At 43.3% G+C, this 12,712-nt stretch overlaps 4 protein-coding genes across 4 annotated transcripts; 2 read left to right on the top strand and 2 right to left on the bottom strand.

Moving 5' to 3' along the window:
* Nucleotides 1-201: 201 nt before the first annotated feature.
* O0I10_006386 (uncharacterized protein) lies at nucleotides 202-1,497 on the bottom strand (the record flags this gene model as incomplete). The annotated part of the gene is made up of 6 exons (XM_058486414.1): nucleotides 202-282; nucleotides 356-494; nucleotides 559-874; nucleotides 933-1,043; nucleotides 1,104-1,337; nucleotides 1,401-1,497. 6 exons carry the CDS (start codon nucleotides 1,495-1,497, stop codon nucleotides 202-204), a joined length of 978 nt encoding a protein of 325 aa, XP_058342771.1.
* Nucleotides 1,498-4,863: 3,366 nt separating this feature from the next.
* On the top strand, nucleotides 4,864-5,157 carry O0I10_006385 (uncharacterized protein; the record flags this gene model as incomplete). Its single annotated transcript, XM_058486413.1, has 2 exons — nucleotides 4,864-5,047; nucleotides 5,105-5,157. 2 exons carry the CDS (start codon nucleotides 4,864-4,866, stop codon nucleotides 5,155-5,157), a joined length of 237 nt encoding a protein of 78 aa, XP_058342770.1.
* Nucleotides 5,158-6,370: 1,213 nt separating this feature from the next.
* On the top strand, nucleotides 6,371-7,703 carry O0I10_006384 (uncharacterized protein; the record flags this gene model as incomplete). Its single annotated transcript, XM_058486412.1, has 8 exons — nucleotides 6,371-6,373; nucleotides 6,427-6,463; nucleotides 6,524-6,611; nucleotides 6,685-6,764; nucleotides 6,825-7,060; nucleotides 7,119-7,212; nucleotides 7,280-7,551; nucleotides 7,608-7,703. 8 exons carry the CDS (start codon nucleotides 6,371-6,373, stop codon nucleotides 7,701-7,703), a joined length of 906 nt encoding a protein of 301 aa, XP_058342769.1.
* A 70-nt stretch (nucleotides 7,704-7,773) lies between these two features.
* On the bottom strand, nucleotides 7,774-12,634 carry O0I10_006383 (uncharacterized protein; the record flags this gene model as incomplete). Its single annotated transcript, XM_058486411.1, has 14 exons — nucleotides 7,774-7,908; nucleotides 7,965-8,123; nucleotides 8,183-8,352; nucleotides 8,411-8,534; nucleotides 8,598-9,485; nucleotides 9,554-9,839; nucleotides 9,900-10,057; nucleotides 10,124-10,519; nucleotides 10,579-10,649; nucleotides 10,712-10,841; nucleotides 10,896-10,982; nucleotides 11,037-11,733; nucleotides 11,795-12,541; nucleotides 12,597-12,634. 14 exons carry the CDS (start codon nucleotides 12,632-12,634, stop codon nucleotides 7,774-7,776), a joined length of 4,086 nt encoding a protein of 1,361 aa, XP_058342768.1.
* Nucleotides 12,635-12,712: the final 78 nt, after the last annotated feature.

Genomic DNA, 12,712 nt, shown 5'->3' with positions numbered 1-12,712 from the left:
TTTATGAGTTAAAGCACTCGTGCGATATCAAACGCATAAGCACTGATAATGGAAAAAGAAAAAGAGAAAAAAACAGTTAAAGCATTAGCTCCTTTCTACTCCTCTCCCATGATGTGAGTGCCGAAAAAGTTCTCAGGTGAGATTTAGGGTGGTACAAGTTTTGCTCCTCTTTATATACACATAACGTATGATAATGCTATCTTACAATAATGACATTGATGCCCAATCACATAAACACTCTAATACCATCCTGAGATCCTTCGCCCGTGAGTTATTAATAAGCTTGATATATATATATATATATATATATATAAGTTAGTTACCATACCCCATCTCATCATGCTTTCAAACCAACCTTTATCTTTCCTTCATGTGACATCAACACCAATGGGGTACCGATCCGTGTCAGTGGAAGCGATGTCACTTTGACCCGAGTAATGTGGAACACATGTTCGTGTAGGGAGTCCATGATCTTTTTGTCATTGTCTCGGATCCTATAGGATGATGATATCAAAATGAGCACTCACATCGTCACCATGGATACACATTCCTATTTACATGCTATAAATGCCGAGCAAATCTTCATTTTGTACAGTGATGCAAATGTCGGAAAAGGTATCGATTTGAGGTACGCTATACACCAGTTCCAGCTGTTGTTTGACAGTATGTGTTCCCACTTTGACACGCTCCAATTCTGTTGGCGGAAGATCACCGAGTCCTTCGAACCACAATTCCACTATTTGCTCCAGGTTCCTTGATGATATCTGCATAGGCTCCATACGACAATCGAAATGCTTCATAAACCAGCTGGTGACATGGCTGCCAACGTTGTATTTTGATTTGGATAATAAGATTGGATAATAAGCGAGAACACCTTTTTCAAGTCATGTAAGATCATGTGATCCTTTGTTTGCTCATGATTGATAATTTACCTGATAAATCATCTTCCTGCCCAATGCTTGGTATCATGTAAAATTGGTGCTCGATCGGTCTATCTGCCTTGTGCATCCGGGTCTTGACAATAAGAATTACGCCTGGCTTTGCTACAATAGAGATCAGTCACCAACATCACCCTCTTTGTATCAACCATCATCCATACATACATGAAGGCCAACCAGGAATAGTAAACGTTTCCATGTGCACCGAATCCAATACACCCTTGATATTCTGATCGCCTGCTGTCGACGCAACGCTCGAAGACGCTGGTTTCAACAGCAAACCATCGCAAAGTGTAGTGGTGAGTGATTCTTCATAGCGATAAAGGTTGCGCCTTCCGGAAAGAAAGCCACGAAGGGGAGTCGATGTATGGATTTGAAAGGACTTGTTGATAAGATCGTCTATGGGCACCATCGATCAGCCGTCAATTCAATCGCATGTTGCTGCTAGCTTGTCATATTTACGCAATCCTCTATTCGTACGAGACGACATGGTCCTAGGTCCACTAAGGCGAACATTGGAGCTGATGGTTGATCGCTGGCTTGACTCGAGATCGCTCATGTGTCGTCGTTGTAAGGTGGAGTAAAACAAGGTACTTTTTGTGTCGCCTGCCCTTGATTGGACAATACACGCCCATTCTCCCGCCCAACTACACTGCATGCATAATCAATAAGGCCTTTGGTAAGTACCATGGTTGTTGCCTTCTTGGGTGTCTATGGTTAGAGCTGACAAGTGATGTTCATTATTATCCTACTTTCATTGTTGTGGTCATCATTGTGGTACTTGACTCCTGTAGGTAGGTAACGCCTACTAGGTTGATGGATCACGTATTCATTATTTGACATACATAGCTATCTCCTCCAATGACGTGACTATAGGTACGAACATGATGCAGATACCAAACCACCCCTCTTTTAACTCATAGTAATAAAACAACACATCGCTTGCCCAAAGTTTACATGCCCCAGCATCATTATTAAACAACTAGGATATAAATGTTGACTACGTTTATTAAAACAAAGCTGCTCAACGCGTCTAAAGGAACCTTGTGTGGATGCTTCATCGGTATCCTGTGCCCCAAATACAAGTATCTAGGTAGCATACAAAGGCCATTTGGCATTGGTTTTTATTGTAAAAGCATTAGCTGCTAGGGGAATCATATCAAAGGATCATCCCATTGCTCGGTAACAGCACTTGGTTTAGCTCTTATCGGTGCACGGACACCTAAAATATAGATAACGGGGAAACCAAAGCACTGGGTAGGAAGTCCAAGAGCTTGTAGTGATCCATGCCCTCCTTTTCAAACCTTCACGACGATCTCGATCTCTGTTCAGGAGATCAGGCTGGGAGATCGTGCGCTCATTGTGTCAAAGATAAGAGAAAAGATCGTCTTCGAAGGAAGCATACATGATCTTTACGCGTTGCAGCCGACTTTATTACTTATTCCCCCCAGAAAGAACGTCAAAGTTGACCAAGTACATAGATACAAATGGTCAAGAACACGCGTAGAGAATGACCCCTAACAATACAGCATGCAGGGTTTTAGTTTAGCATCCAAGAGGATGTTTAGTGCTCATAATAGAGAGCAAGTGGGTGATTACAAGGTAATCATTATGTGTATTATCATTTGCTTTTGAATATTTTTGGAGGGGCGGCAAGCAGAACTTGTTGGTATAACGCAACACTCCAACAGCCTGAAGCCTTAACCCTCCTTATGGGAAAACCACCATCACTTCCGCGTAAGATCAGGTGGGGAAAAAACCCTTCTTATCACTTAACCTCGATCCCCTTCCCGAAAAGAGAGAAAGAAGCGTACTGCGCAAAAGAGAAAAAAGGCGCTCTTTTATAGCCGAGAGGGGGGAACGCGCAATTTTTTCAGACCCAGCGCGATTTTTTTTCGTGGGTCCTTTACGCGCTTTTTCGTCCAATTTCCTTTTATACTCAGCGCGTACCGCGTCAGCGCGTTATACAGCCTAATTGCTGCCTAAAGACGTCGTTTTTTTTGCATAGTGTGGGCAAGTGGGATGGGAAACACAATAGCGTTGTCATGGCAATCATGCAAACTGACACCTCCCTCTGTAACACGAATGCATGTATCCCGATGCGGAGGGACGTGCATGCCTATGTCCGCCACACGTCTATTTCTCCACTGTCCATTTCCATATTAGATCCATTGACCCGAAAAAAACATAGATAAAGAGGAAATCCATTGTTTTATTATGTATCGACCCACATTCATAGATATTGTTTATGTGCCTCCATCGCAAAGATTGACTGCTTGTGAACCAGAATAAGAATTCAGTATCGAAAAGGGGCCTACCGACTCAGCCTTGCTTCACCTTCGCACCTTTTGCCACGATGCCATGGCAACACCACCAGAGGAACGTACCCATTAAAGGCATGCACAACACGTATGAGCTTTGACATTGATCAGCACTCTGTGATGCAACAAGGAACATGGCCGGAATTGTCGACTTGAAAAGCTATCTTCCTTTGATCGTCCACGCACTCTCCATTCGACGGTTGTCGTCAAGGTCAAGCTACATTACGCATCAACCAACTTAGCAACAACTGAGACGGCTTACGAGGTATTGTTGACAGGCGAGGTTTGTTGATCTGGTATATCTGAATACCGTTTTTCGCTCCAGCTAGTCTTCTCCCGCTATCTTGTATCATCCCCCCACTTGTAAAGATCATCTACGAGCAATAATACAACGTTCATATGATGCAACAAAAGAAGAAGCTGTGAGTGGGTTGCTGGAAGGATTGTGGATGGAAACGATGGTGGATCAAAAGCAAATGGGGGTTATCATTCTTCTATGTGGATGACGCTGGATCATCGTTGTACTTGTTGGAAATGAGCATTGGATGCTGGATACGATTGAGGATGTGCTGTTGATGATAAGGGATATGTGCTCCACTCATCCCAAAAGCTGTCAACAAAATCTGTCTTGGCCCAAGTCCTCGGAAGCTGCTATGTATACCACTCACATGGCACGTATCATGGAACATTGACAATGAAGTTGTCATCGACTTTATGGAACGCACACTCACACAAACGCCTTCTTTCGTGGAATAAGGGGACACAGAGTGATTTGTGATAGAAGATGGGTGTCATTGTTTGATGATGGATTTTGCCACCTTGTCTATCTTGAATCATGATTTTATGAATGAACAATCGATCACGCCAAGTTTCTTTGTTCGAGATACCCCAACAATCTATCAGCTCTTCACTATTCCAAACAGCCATTTGTCATTCTTTGTGATCACATAAATACCCACGCCCACTCTGCACATATGAGCAAGATGAATGTTGTCGCCCACCATTTTACTCTCACGTATCTCTTTCTTCCATCATATCACTCTTTGATTGCTCACGCCTTCAAAGTCTTTGGTAAGTACCATGGTGGAATGGTCCCATTTGTGAGCGATCCATGTACTCATATGCGATGGTATTTAGCGGTTCATCTTTCTTATCCAACGATGGTTGTCATTACCTACCATCGTATATGAACGAATGGACAACCATGGGACGCCACAAGATGCTAAGGATGATCTTTTTTGTGTCGTAACGATCGCTTCGTTGGCGTTGCAACAATGTTTGAACCTGTATGATATCGACAAGAAATGTTGGGGCCTATGAGGCGATACAAGCACAAGATCCATTGGAAGAATGATTGGCTTTTACAAGCGAATCATCCTTTCGAAATGTTACCTTATTCTGAACAACAAGCAAGAAACTCAAAATTCACAATGACAGTACGTCGTATGCCATATCTGCTAAAGCTGTTAATGCAGCTAATCAGGTATGCACTACCTGTCACTATTGTCGTTGTGATCTTTTGCTTCTTTTTCAAAGGTAAAACCAAACCATCCTGCTGGATGAAGCACCTACTTATATTCCTTTTGATGTAGCTACCTCACAAGATGCATATGCAAAGCTGGTACCATTACAAGAAGTTGGCCCGAAATTTTTGGAGGCGACTTGCCATCGCAGGTTGTAACGCAGGTGCACCTCTTCAAGTGCCTGAAGATGAATTCGGGCGTTATCTCGCCTCTTTATTACGGCATCAAATTATTGGCATGCTAGAGGAGCCATGTATGGTCCAAGGTAATGATAATAATACCAATGCTGATGCTGATGCTAATGCTAATGTACCACGTGCAGGTGACATCAATCGCATCTGGCCGGTGTGGTTGCTACAAATACGTCAACGCTAATCCTTGCATCTATTGGATTCAGTATTGATCGACATGCAACAAAACATGGAAACCTTGGCCACAGGATTACGTTTGCAAACAAGTATGAATGAAAGCAATCAGGTCATATTTAATCAGCTGATCACCATGGCAGAACGACAACAATATGGAAGTCCAAAAATGTCCCAATTTCATTCCTTTTTGCCATAGTCGCCATCATTCACCTCAAAAGTTGCCGAGGGTTCGTATCGCCTATTCATTAGCGTCACATCTATCATACTCAATGCAACCATTTTGAATGTAGTTGACCACCTCATTGTCTTACCGTGCTCTTTTTACTCGTTTTTCCATTGTCGTTGGTCGCTTGTTGGCTGGCATGAGACCAAGTACATGCTGGTAAAAGGTCCTCAATGTACGTTGAGGTACACAAGTGCCACTTGCTCTGATCAAGAGACAGCCCCACCGCCATCACCCTGCCTTTGTGCCCCTTCATGGGGAATACTTGAACAAAAATACAAGGTAAGTTGATGATGGAGGATCAAGTATATTATGAATACTAATATCACATGACTTTTTACCAACACCAGGACCTACCATACCTAAAGCAAGCCATACAGATATGACAAGGATAAACAGCATTACATTACATATGCTAGCCATCTGGATCCTGTTGCTATGAAGCTTCCGCCCATCGTCAATGATGATCATTCATTTACTGCTGGTACGAACCCATGGCAACACCCGTACATGGGGATACTACCCGAACCAAATAAGCATCCGTTACATCCTTTGGCAACATTCCTTCCCAATTTTCTTGCTGGTCCTTCTTTTATTGGCTTTCTTTACTAGCTATTCCCGTTATCTTTATCTTTATCTCCCTTTCTTTGTAAACTACACTTTTATGTACTTCTTGGGAACACCAACGATAGATAAATGCGCTACAAGATTGCGATATGATGCTGATACTTGCATATGAATGCCTGCTTGTGGGGACAAAGTATATGGATTAGCATGCAAACAAGCAGACGGCAGTACATAAAATGCTAGGTTTGATTACTTAGAATGCTGTGCAATCATCCCATCCCTTGCTACTAATTTCAATTGTTGATGTCAGCTACCTACTTCTCTTCAATGGAGAGGCTACATTGGGGTGTGCGGGGTTTCCCTTATGCCAAAATCACCATAAACTTGGCTCATTCAGCAGCATCTTTTCTCGCTTGTTGAACTTGTCAGCATGGTAGATATCTCACGCCTATTCCACTACGCGTTTATTCACTTTATCTTTGATAGCCCGTTACCTACATTCCTACATTAGTAAACGACAATGGTGAGCACCGAGCATTCGAAGCTACAAATATCGATTGGTTGACAGGGAACTTTTGATCAGCACACGATGAGGAGATTTGGTCTGTGGCATGGAGCAAAAAGGCCAATGTGATCGTCAGTGGTTCACTCGATGCTTCAGTAAAGTGCTGGTAGGTTTATATACATGGATATCAAGGATGTATTCGTTTTATTATTGACATGGACGTCTATGTACAACTTCAGGGACGCAAGCACTGGCGAGTTCAAGTACGAGTTAAAAGAACATGCATTGGGTGTCATGTCTGTGGATACGCATGGATCAAGTAATGGCCGGCAACACCTTCAATATGGATGATTGAAGACTAAAACGTGTTATTGAATAGGAGCTGTTACTGCTTCATTGGATGCTATCATTGCTATTTGGGATTTGGAGAACAATGGCACATTGGTCAAAAAGATCGTGGGCGACCCAGGACAAACATGGAGCGCACGATTCAGCCCTGATGGAGAATCCATTGCCACAGGCTCTCATTCTGGCAACATTCACATTTACAATATCGAAACGGGCGAGAAAACAACCACTTTTTCTGCAAAAGGATTCATCATGTCCATTGCCTATGTAAGTTATCATCATCTTTTCCATAGCATGATCATTCATTTATTGATGGTCTATATAGAGCCCTGATGGTCAATTCTTAGCTGCAGGTGCTGATGATGGTGGCATCTATGTATACAATACCGAGACGGGTCAATTGGCACATACATTTTCAGGTAGACAAACTCATTTTGGCTCCTCCTTCTAGTGGGCAGCGACTGACGCATCTATGAATGTCTGTAGATCATACCATGGCAGTGCGATCATTGACGTTTGCATCCGATAATCGTACCTTGATCAGTGGATGTGACGACAAGTGTATACACGTATACGACGTAGAGCATGGTCAACTTGCATCTATTTTAACGGGTCACACAAGTTGGATTCTATCCGTTGCAGCAAATCCTGATATCAGCAAACAGCAACTTGCAAGTGGGTCTGCAGATGGCAAGGTCAAAGTATGGGATTTGGGAATGCGATCGGTTATTGAGACACACGAGGGTGACGAAGGCGAGGTAAATAAGGAAAAACAACAGCTTTTTTGGTCTTTAATGCTCATTGAACTCTCTAGGTTTGGAACGTGGCATGGAATTCAGAAGGTACAAAGCTGGTATCAGTATCTTCCGACAAGACCATTCGGTGGTACGCTAGCAGTGGTTCATCATAGATTTATTCTCGTCGCAATATATAAAACCATTCTCTATTCCATTTCTTTGAAAAAAAAATCATGTTTATTATTATTCTCGTTTGGATTCAGTGACGGTAGTCGCTTGGGTTTCATTTGTCCAATCCATACGATTGCCTTCTTCTTGTTCAGGTACATCATCATCTCGCTCTAATAGTTGGATCGTCATCCTGTGCGTTTCCGTATTCTATAGATACACCCACCGTGAGTTACAAGGGACATACAAAAGACAAGCACACTTACAAAGTTGATCCTGTATAAATTTTCATCATCATCCACAATTCGTTCCGCCCGTTGTCGATAGCTTGCTATGGTTTGTGAACTCGTCGTATCCCGACTTTGATCGCTACGTAAAAGCTCCACCAATTCAACACATTTCTCCTCCATGGTTACCACTTGCATCTATAAAAAGAGCTGATAAGCATGGATGCCCCTCTTCCTTTGTAATTCCAAACTCATACCTGCTTGATGATCGAATGGACCAACTTGTCAATTGTAAAGAGGACATAGGCTTCAGTAGCAAAGAGGTATCGTGCCTTCTCTTCAAACATGATTTGGTCAAGATCGCCATCAAATAATCGATCAATGAGATCCAGCAGTGCATTGTAATAGCCATTGGATATGTTGACATCTAGAAACCGGATATGTTAGCAAGCGATAAAAGTGTATATCCCCCCCCACACACATACCATCAAATCGACTACTGTAGAGGCCAAGTTCCAAAGCAACGGCATTCATTTTTTTACCCTTGTCAGGATTGTTCCTCATTTCTTCATCCAGTCGCTTCATTTTGGCGAGACGTTCATACATCATCTATATATAGAGCCCGTATTAGAATACACATGGAGGACAAGTCCTTTTAAAAGAGATGCATACCTGATACAGCCTAAAGAAGCTATAGAATGCCGTATTGCAAAAGAACGTATAGATGGTACGACCTTCCGAACCAGGAGCTGTGGCAGCAGCGAATAAACGATCGCCTCCTTGAGTGCCATTGGGAGGTTCAATTTCTTGAGGTGAACGTGTCATTGGCTCTCCTGCTCCTCCTCCTCCTCCTCCTCCTCCACCTCCATTTGTGACCGATTCAAATTCGTCCGCTGATGTTGTGTCTTCACGTTTGATGGTTTGATCCAATGATGGCGTATTCTCATGATCATTGTCATCCGCTGCTGCTGGTGTATTTTTTCTGTTTTTTGTCAAAACATCACGCAACAATTGCACCGATACATCCGTGTCGTCTGTGCGTGATCGACCACTGCGTTTTCTGTTTCTGGAAGGCGATCGACTCCGATCCCGCGGTGATCGACCGACAACAACATCCCCATCCGATTCTTCCGTGTTCATGGATTGTGCATCCTCATCATCCTCTTCGTCATTGTCAGACTCAATATCCATGCCTTCAGGTACGGTATCCTCAACATGGAAGAAAAGTGGTATAAAGATACGCATGAATATTCGAATCTTGCTGCGATCATTGCTGTTGAATCCATTCTGCTTTTCAATATAAGAGAAAATCACTCGCGTCACGTCCTTGAATACACCAGCATCATCAAATGAAAATCGCAACGGGTATTTCTTGTTCTCCTTATCATCATGCAACGATGACGACGATGTTGCTTCATCATGCAGCGTCTCAATCTCGGCCACAAGCACCTTGCCACTCATTGCCTTTCGATCATTGGTCTTGAATGAATGTCCTTGATAATCCAAAGAACGATAAAAGTTCTTGGCATCCATCTCACGCCATGTCTTGTTACATTCATGCTATAGATGTATGTGAGCATCCATTTGTGTTGTAGGCCATCCATACCCATGAATGAAGGGCTATTTACCTGGGCTTTCCTCCATTCCTCATCCTTTTGTGTAAGTCGGCGAAGAAGAATAGGCACCACACGAGCAGGGTTGCTGTATAACATGTCGATCACTTCAAGGCCACGGTCCTCTTCATATATCTTTTTGATGATGCGTTCATAAATGGTCACAGATTGTCCACCTAAACCAGGCTCCAATCGGAAAGCGCTCTTTTGCTCAGGGGTCATTGTCTCCAGCTTCTCAGCAATCGGTTCAAGAAGCGCCAGGACATTCAAATTGGCATCAATATTGAGATCATAATCATATCTACAATACATGCTCCTTTTAGTATACGTCTCAAAGGGACAAAACATGAATTATTCTTACCTTTCTTCCTCACAACGATGCATGGCTTCTTCATATTGATTCTTTTTGGATGCAACAAATCCACTATCCTCGCTTGCCCAGATAGGATGGGAGACGTATTCATCATTGAGCACTTCCCAGCATAATTGATCACGTCCAGAGCATGGTTGATTTTGCCACTAGAGATAAAAAGAGAGAGAGTGTGTGTGTGAATAGGATGTCAAAATGCTGCCACGTGATGTTACCTCTTGTGACACAAGTCGATAACTGGGGCTTGAATCGACGGTGGTGCATTGATTAAGATCAGGTTTGGGCACAATGGCGGATGGTTGATCAATGGTCTGCTCTTTAACATCGACTGCCACTGTATTCTTGAACCAAGCAAAAAGATCCTTATCCGTTCCCAAAAAGCCTTCCGCCTGCTTCAACAAGACATCAATATCAATGATTTGCTGGGTGAAAAGATTGAGCAACTTGAGGAATTCTTCATAGGAAGGCTTGTTGCCAATGTGCTTCCGGATCTGATCAAAAAGTTCCACGTCGTCATTGGACACCGTAGGTCGAATTGGATCATAGTACGAGGATGCTGGGAAGCCTTCGATGATCTCTTCCTCCACTCTTTGGCCCTTGGATCGTTTTCCCTATTCATAACAGCCATCAATATCCTCCAAGCACATCCCTCTCAACAATAATAACATACCCCTCCTCGTTTCTTTTTTCCAGCTGATAACATTCCACCACCTTGTGACATGCCATAGGGACGTTTGGAGCCTAAACAACATGATAGAGATGAGTTACATGATACATCATCTCTCTCTTTCATTGTAACTTACCCATTGAATACGCATCCAATTCATCCAATAACTCGGGAGCAGGTTGACCCGTGATTTCAGGTAAAAATTGTTTGAATTCTTGCAAAAGATCCGGTGCTCTGTTGAAAAGATATTGGACATGGGCATATACCTAATCACCCTATTGTGAGCTTTCTTTCATCAACATACACGCTCATGATGTTACCTCTTGAATAGGTTTCCTCTCTTTTTGATATGTTTGCAAAATCTCCAAAAACTGCTTGTATGTATCAGGTTCATTCGCAAAACGATTCTACCATAGTTGAGTTAATACATGTATCTACCCCATAGATCTTTTTCATCTTACCTTGATCTTGTTGACGTAATTGATGGCATGATTGAATTCTACAGGGGCTCTTCGAGTATGTGCAGCGTTTCCATTGGTTGTGGTGGATTGATCTTCAGATGGATGCATTGAAGAAGAAGAAGAAGGTGGTTGTGGTGGTGGGGCTGATCCTGCAGGTAAAGGCGGACCTGGTCTCCTGGATCCAGGTATATAAGATGGATGATGATGATGATGATGATGCGGAGGAGGAGGAGGATGCGATAGAGATGAGGGTGGTGGTGGAATGGTAGATGCTGAAGATGCAGTTGTAGTAGCTGTAGTAGTAGTTGTAGTAGTAGAAGGTGCAGAGGTTGTAGGTGGACCATGTGTAGCTGCTGCTGATGGCATATGACCATAAGGTGATTGATAATAATGACCTGGATGGGGTGGTGGATGATGAGGATGATGATGAGGGTGGGATGTTTGCATTGGATGTAACATTTCATGAGGATGTTGTTGTCTTGGATCCATCATTCCCATGGTGGCTGCTGCTGCTGCATTGGTGCGTTTCAATATGGTTCCTGCTGGTGTTGTCACCTTGATCATATCCGGTTCATTAGGATCCATGGAACATTCAATACGATAACCAGGAGGTAGAAACGTATTGAAACCTGAAATCAATTCCGGATGGCCATTAAAAAGAATGGAGACTCGTTCAATCACACCAGGTGTATCAATCCTATCATCATTTGACCCATCAATATGCATGCATACCATTTTGTATAATAACAATTACTTACGCTTGACTCTTGAAGTCTTTCATGATATCCAAAAATTGATTGTACACGTCCGGACGGGCAGAGAATTGGACTTTGACTTGATCCAAGTAAGTCAAAGCGTCACGAACATTGAGTGGTCGATAATTGGTGCTATCATTATTCGTTTGAGAAGGTTGTTGTTGTGGTGGAGGTGGTGGTGCTGGCGATGGTTGACGAGTTGTTGTTGGTTGAGAAGTAAGACGTGGGCCACCGTCACTAGCATTTGCTGTTCCTGAAGTCTGTGTATGATTTTCCACCAATGTTGAAATGGATGACACAGCTGAGCTGCGTGGTGGTGGAGGTGGTGTTGTGGGCGGGGGTGCAATCGATGGAAGTTGTGTTGTATGGACTGCTGCACTGCTACTATTACTCCCACTTGCCATCCTTTCTTCAGTTGTCGTTGTAGTAGAAGCACCTGTAAGAACACTCGGCGATGGTAGACTAGGCACGTTTTGAGTGGATGAAAAAGTCGTAGGACTGCTGTATGCTGGACCTGACGTTGCCAAAGCACTCGACGAATGACTGGAAGCCGTACTTTGGAATGGGATCTCACTCAATTTAGGCGAAGGCAATCGCTGCGACGTGGGACGCGACATGGTATTGGAAGTAATTGAGCGTGGAGGTGGTAATGTTTGAGGTAAAGAAGGAGACGACGAGGTGGGTACTGTTGCAGTCGACGGAGACGACGACGACGAAGGTGGTGGTGGTAAAGGTGAACTTGGCGTGTTTCTATTCGATTGACAATGAGAAGGATACATGCAAGGTGGAGATCAGTCAATTTTACCTAATGTCTGGTGGTGGAGGCTTAATGGGCGATGACATTTGGGGGGTTGAAGAAAAGCAAAGCTGATAAAAAAGGACCGCTGCGTTCGAGCAAGATCAAATCATCCCGCCCGCTCG

This window comes from Lichtheimia ornata (genome assembly GCF_029851405.1).
Source record: "Lichtheimia ornata isolate CBS 291.66 chromosome Unknown scaffold00028, whole genome shotgun sequence".
NCBI lineage: Eukaryota > Fungi > Mucoromycota > Mucoromycetes > Mucorales > Lichtheimiaceae > Lichtheimia > Lichtheimia ornata.
The sequence above is the reverse complement of the archived record's forward strand: the minus strand, read 5'-3'. Positions and strand labels throughout refer to the sequence as shown.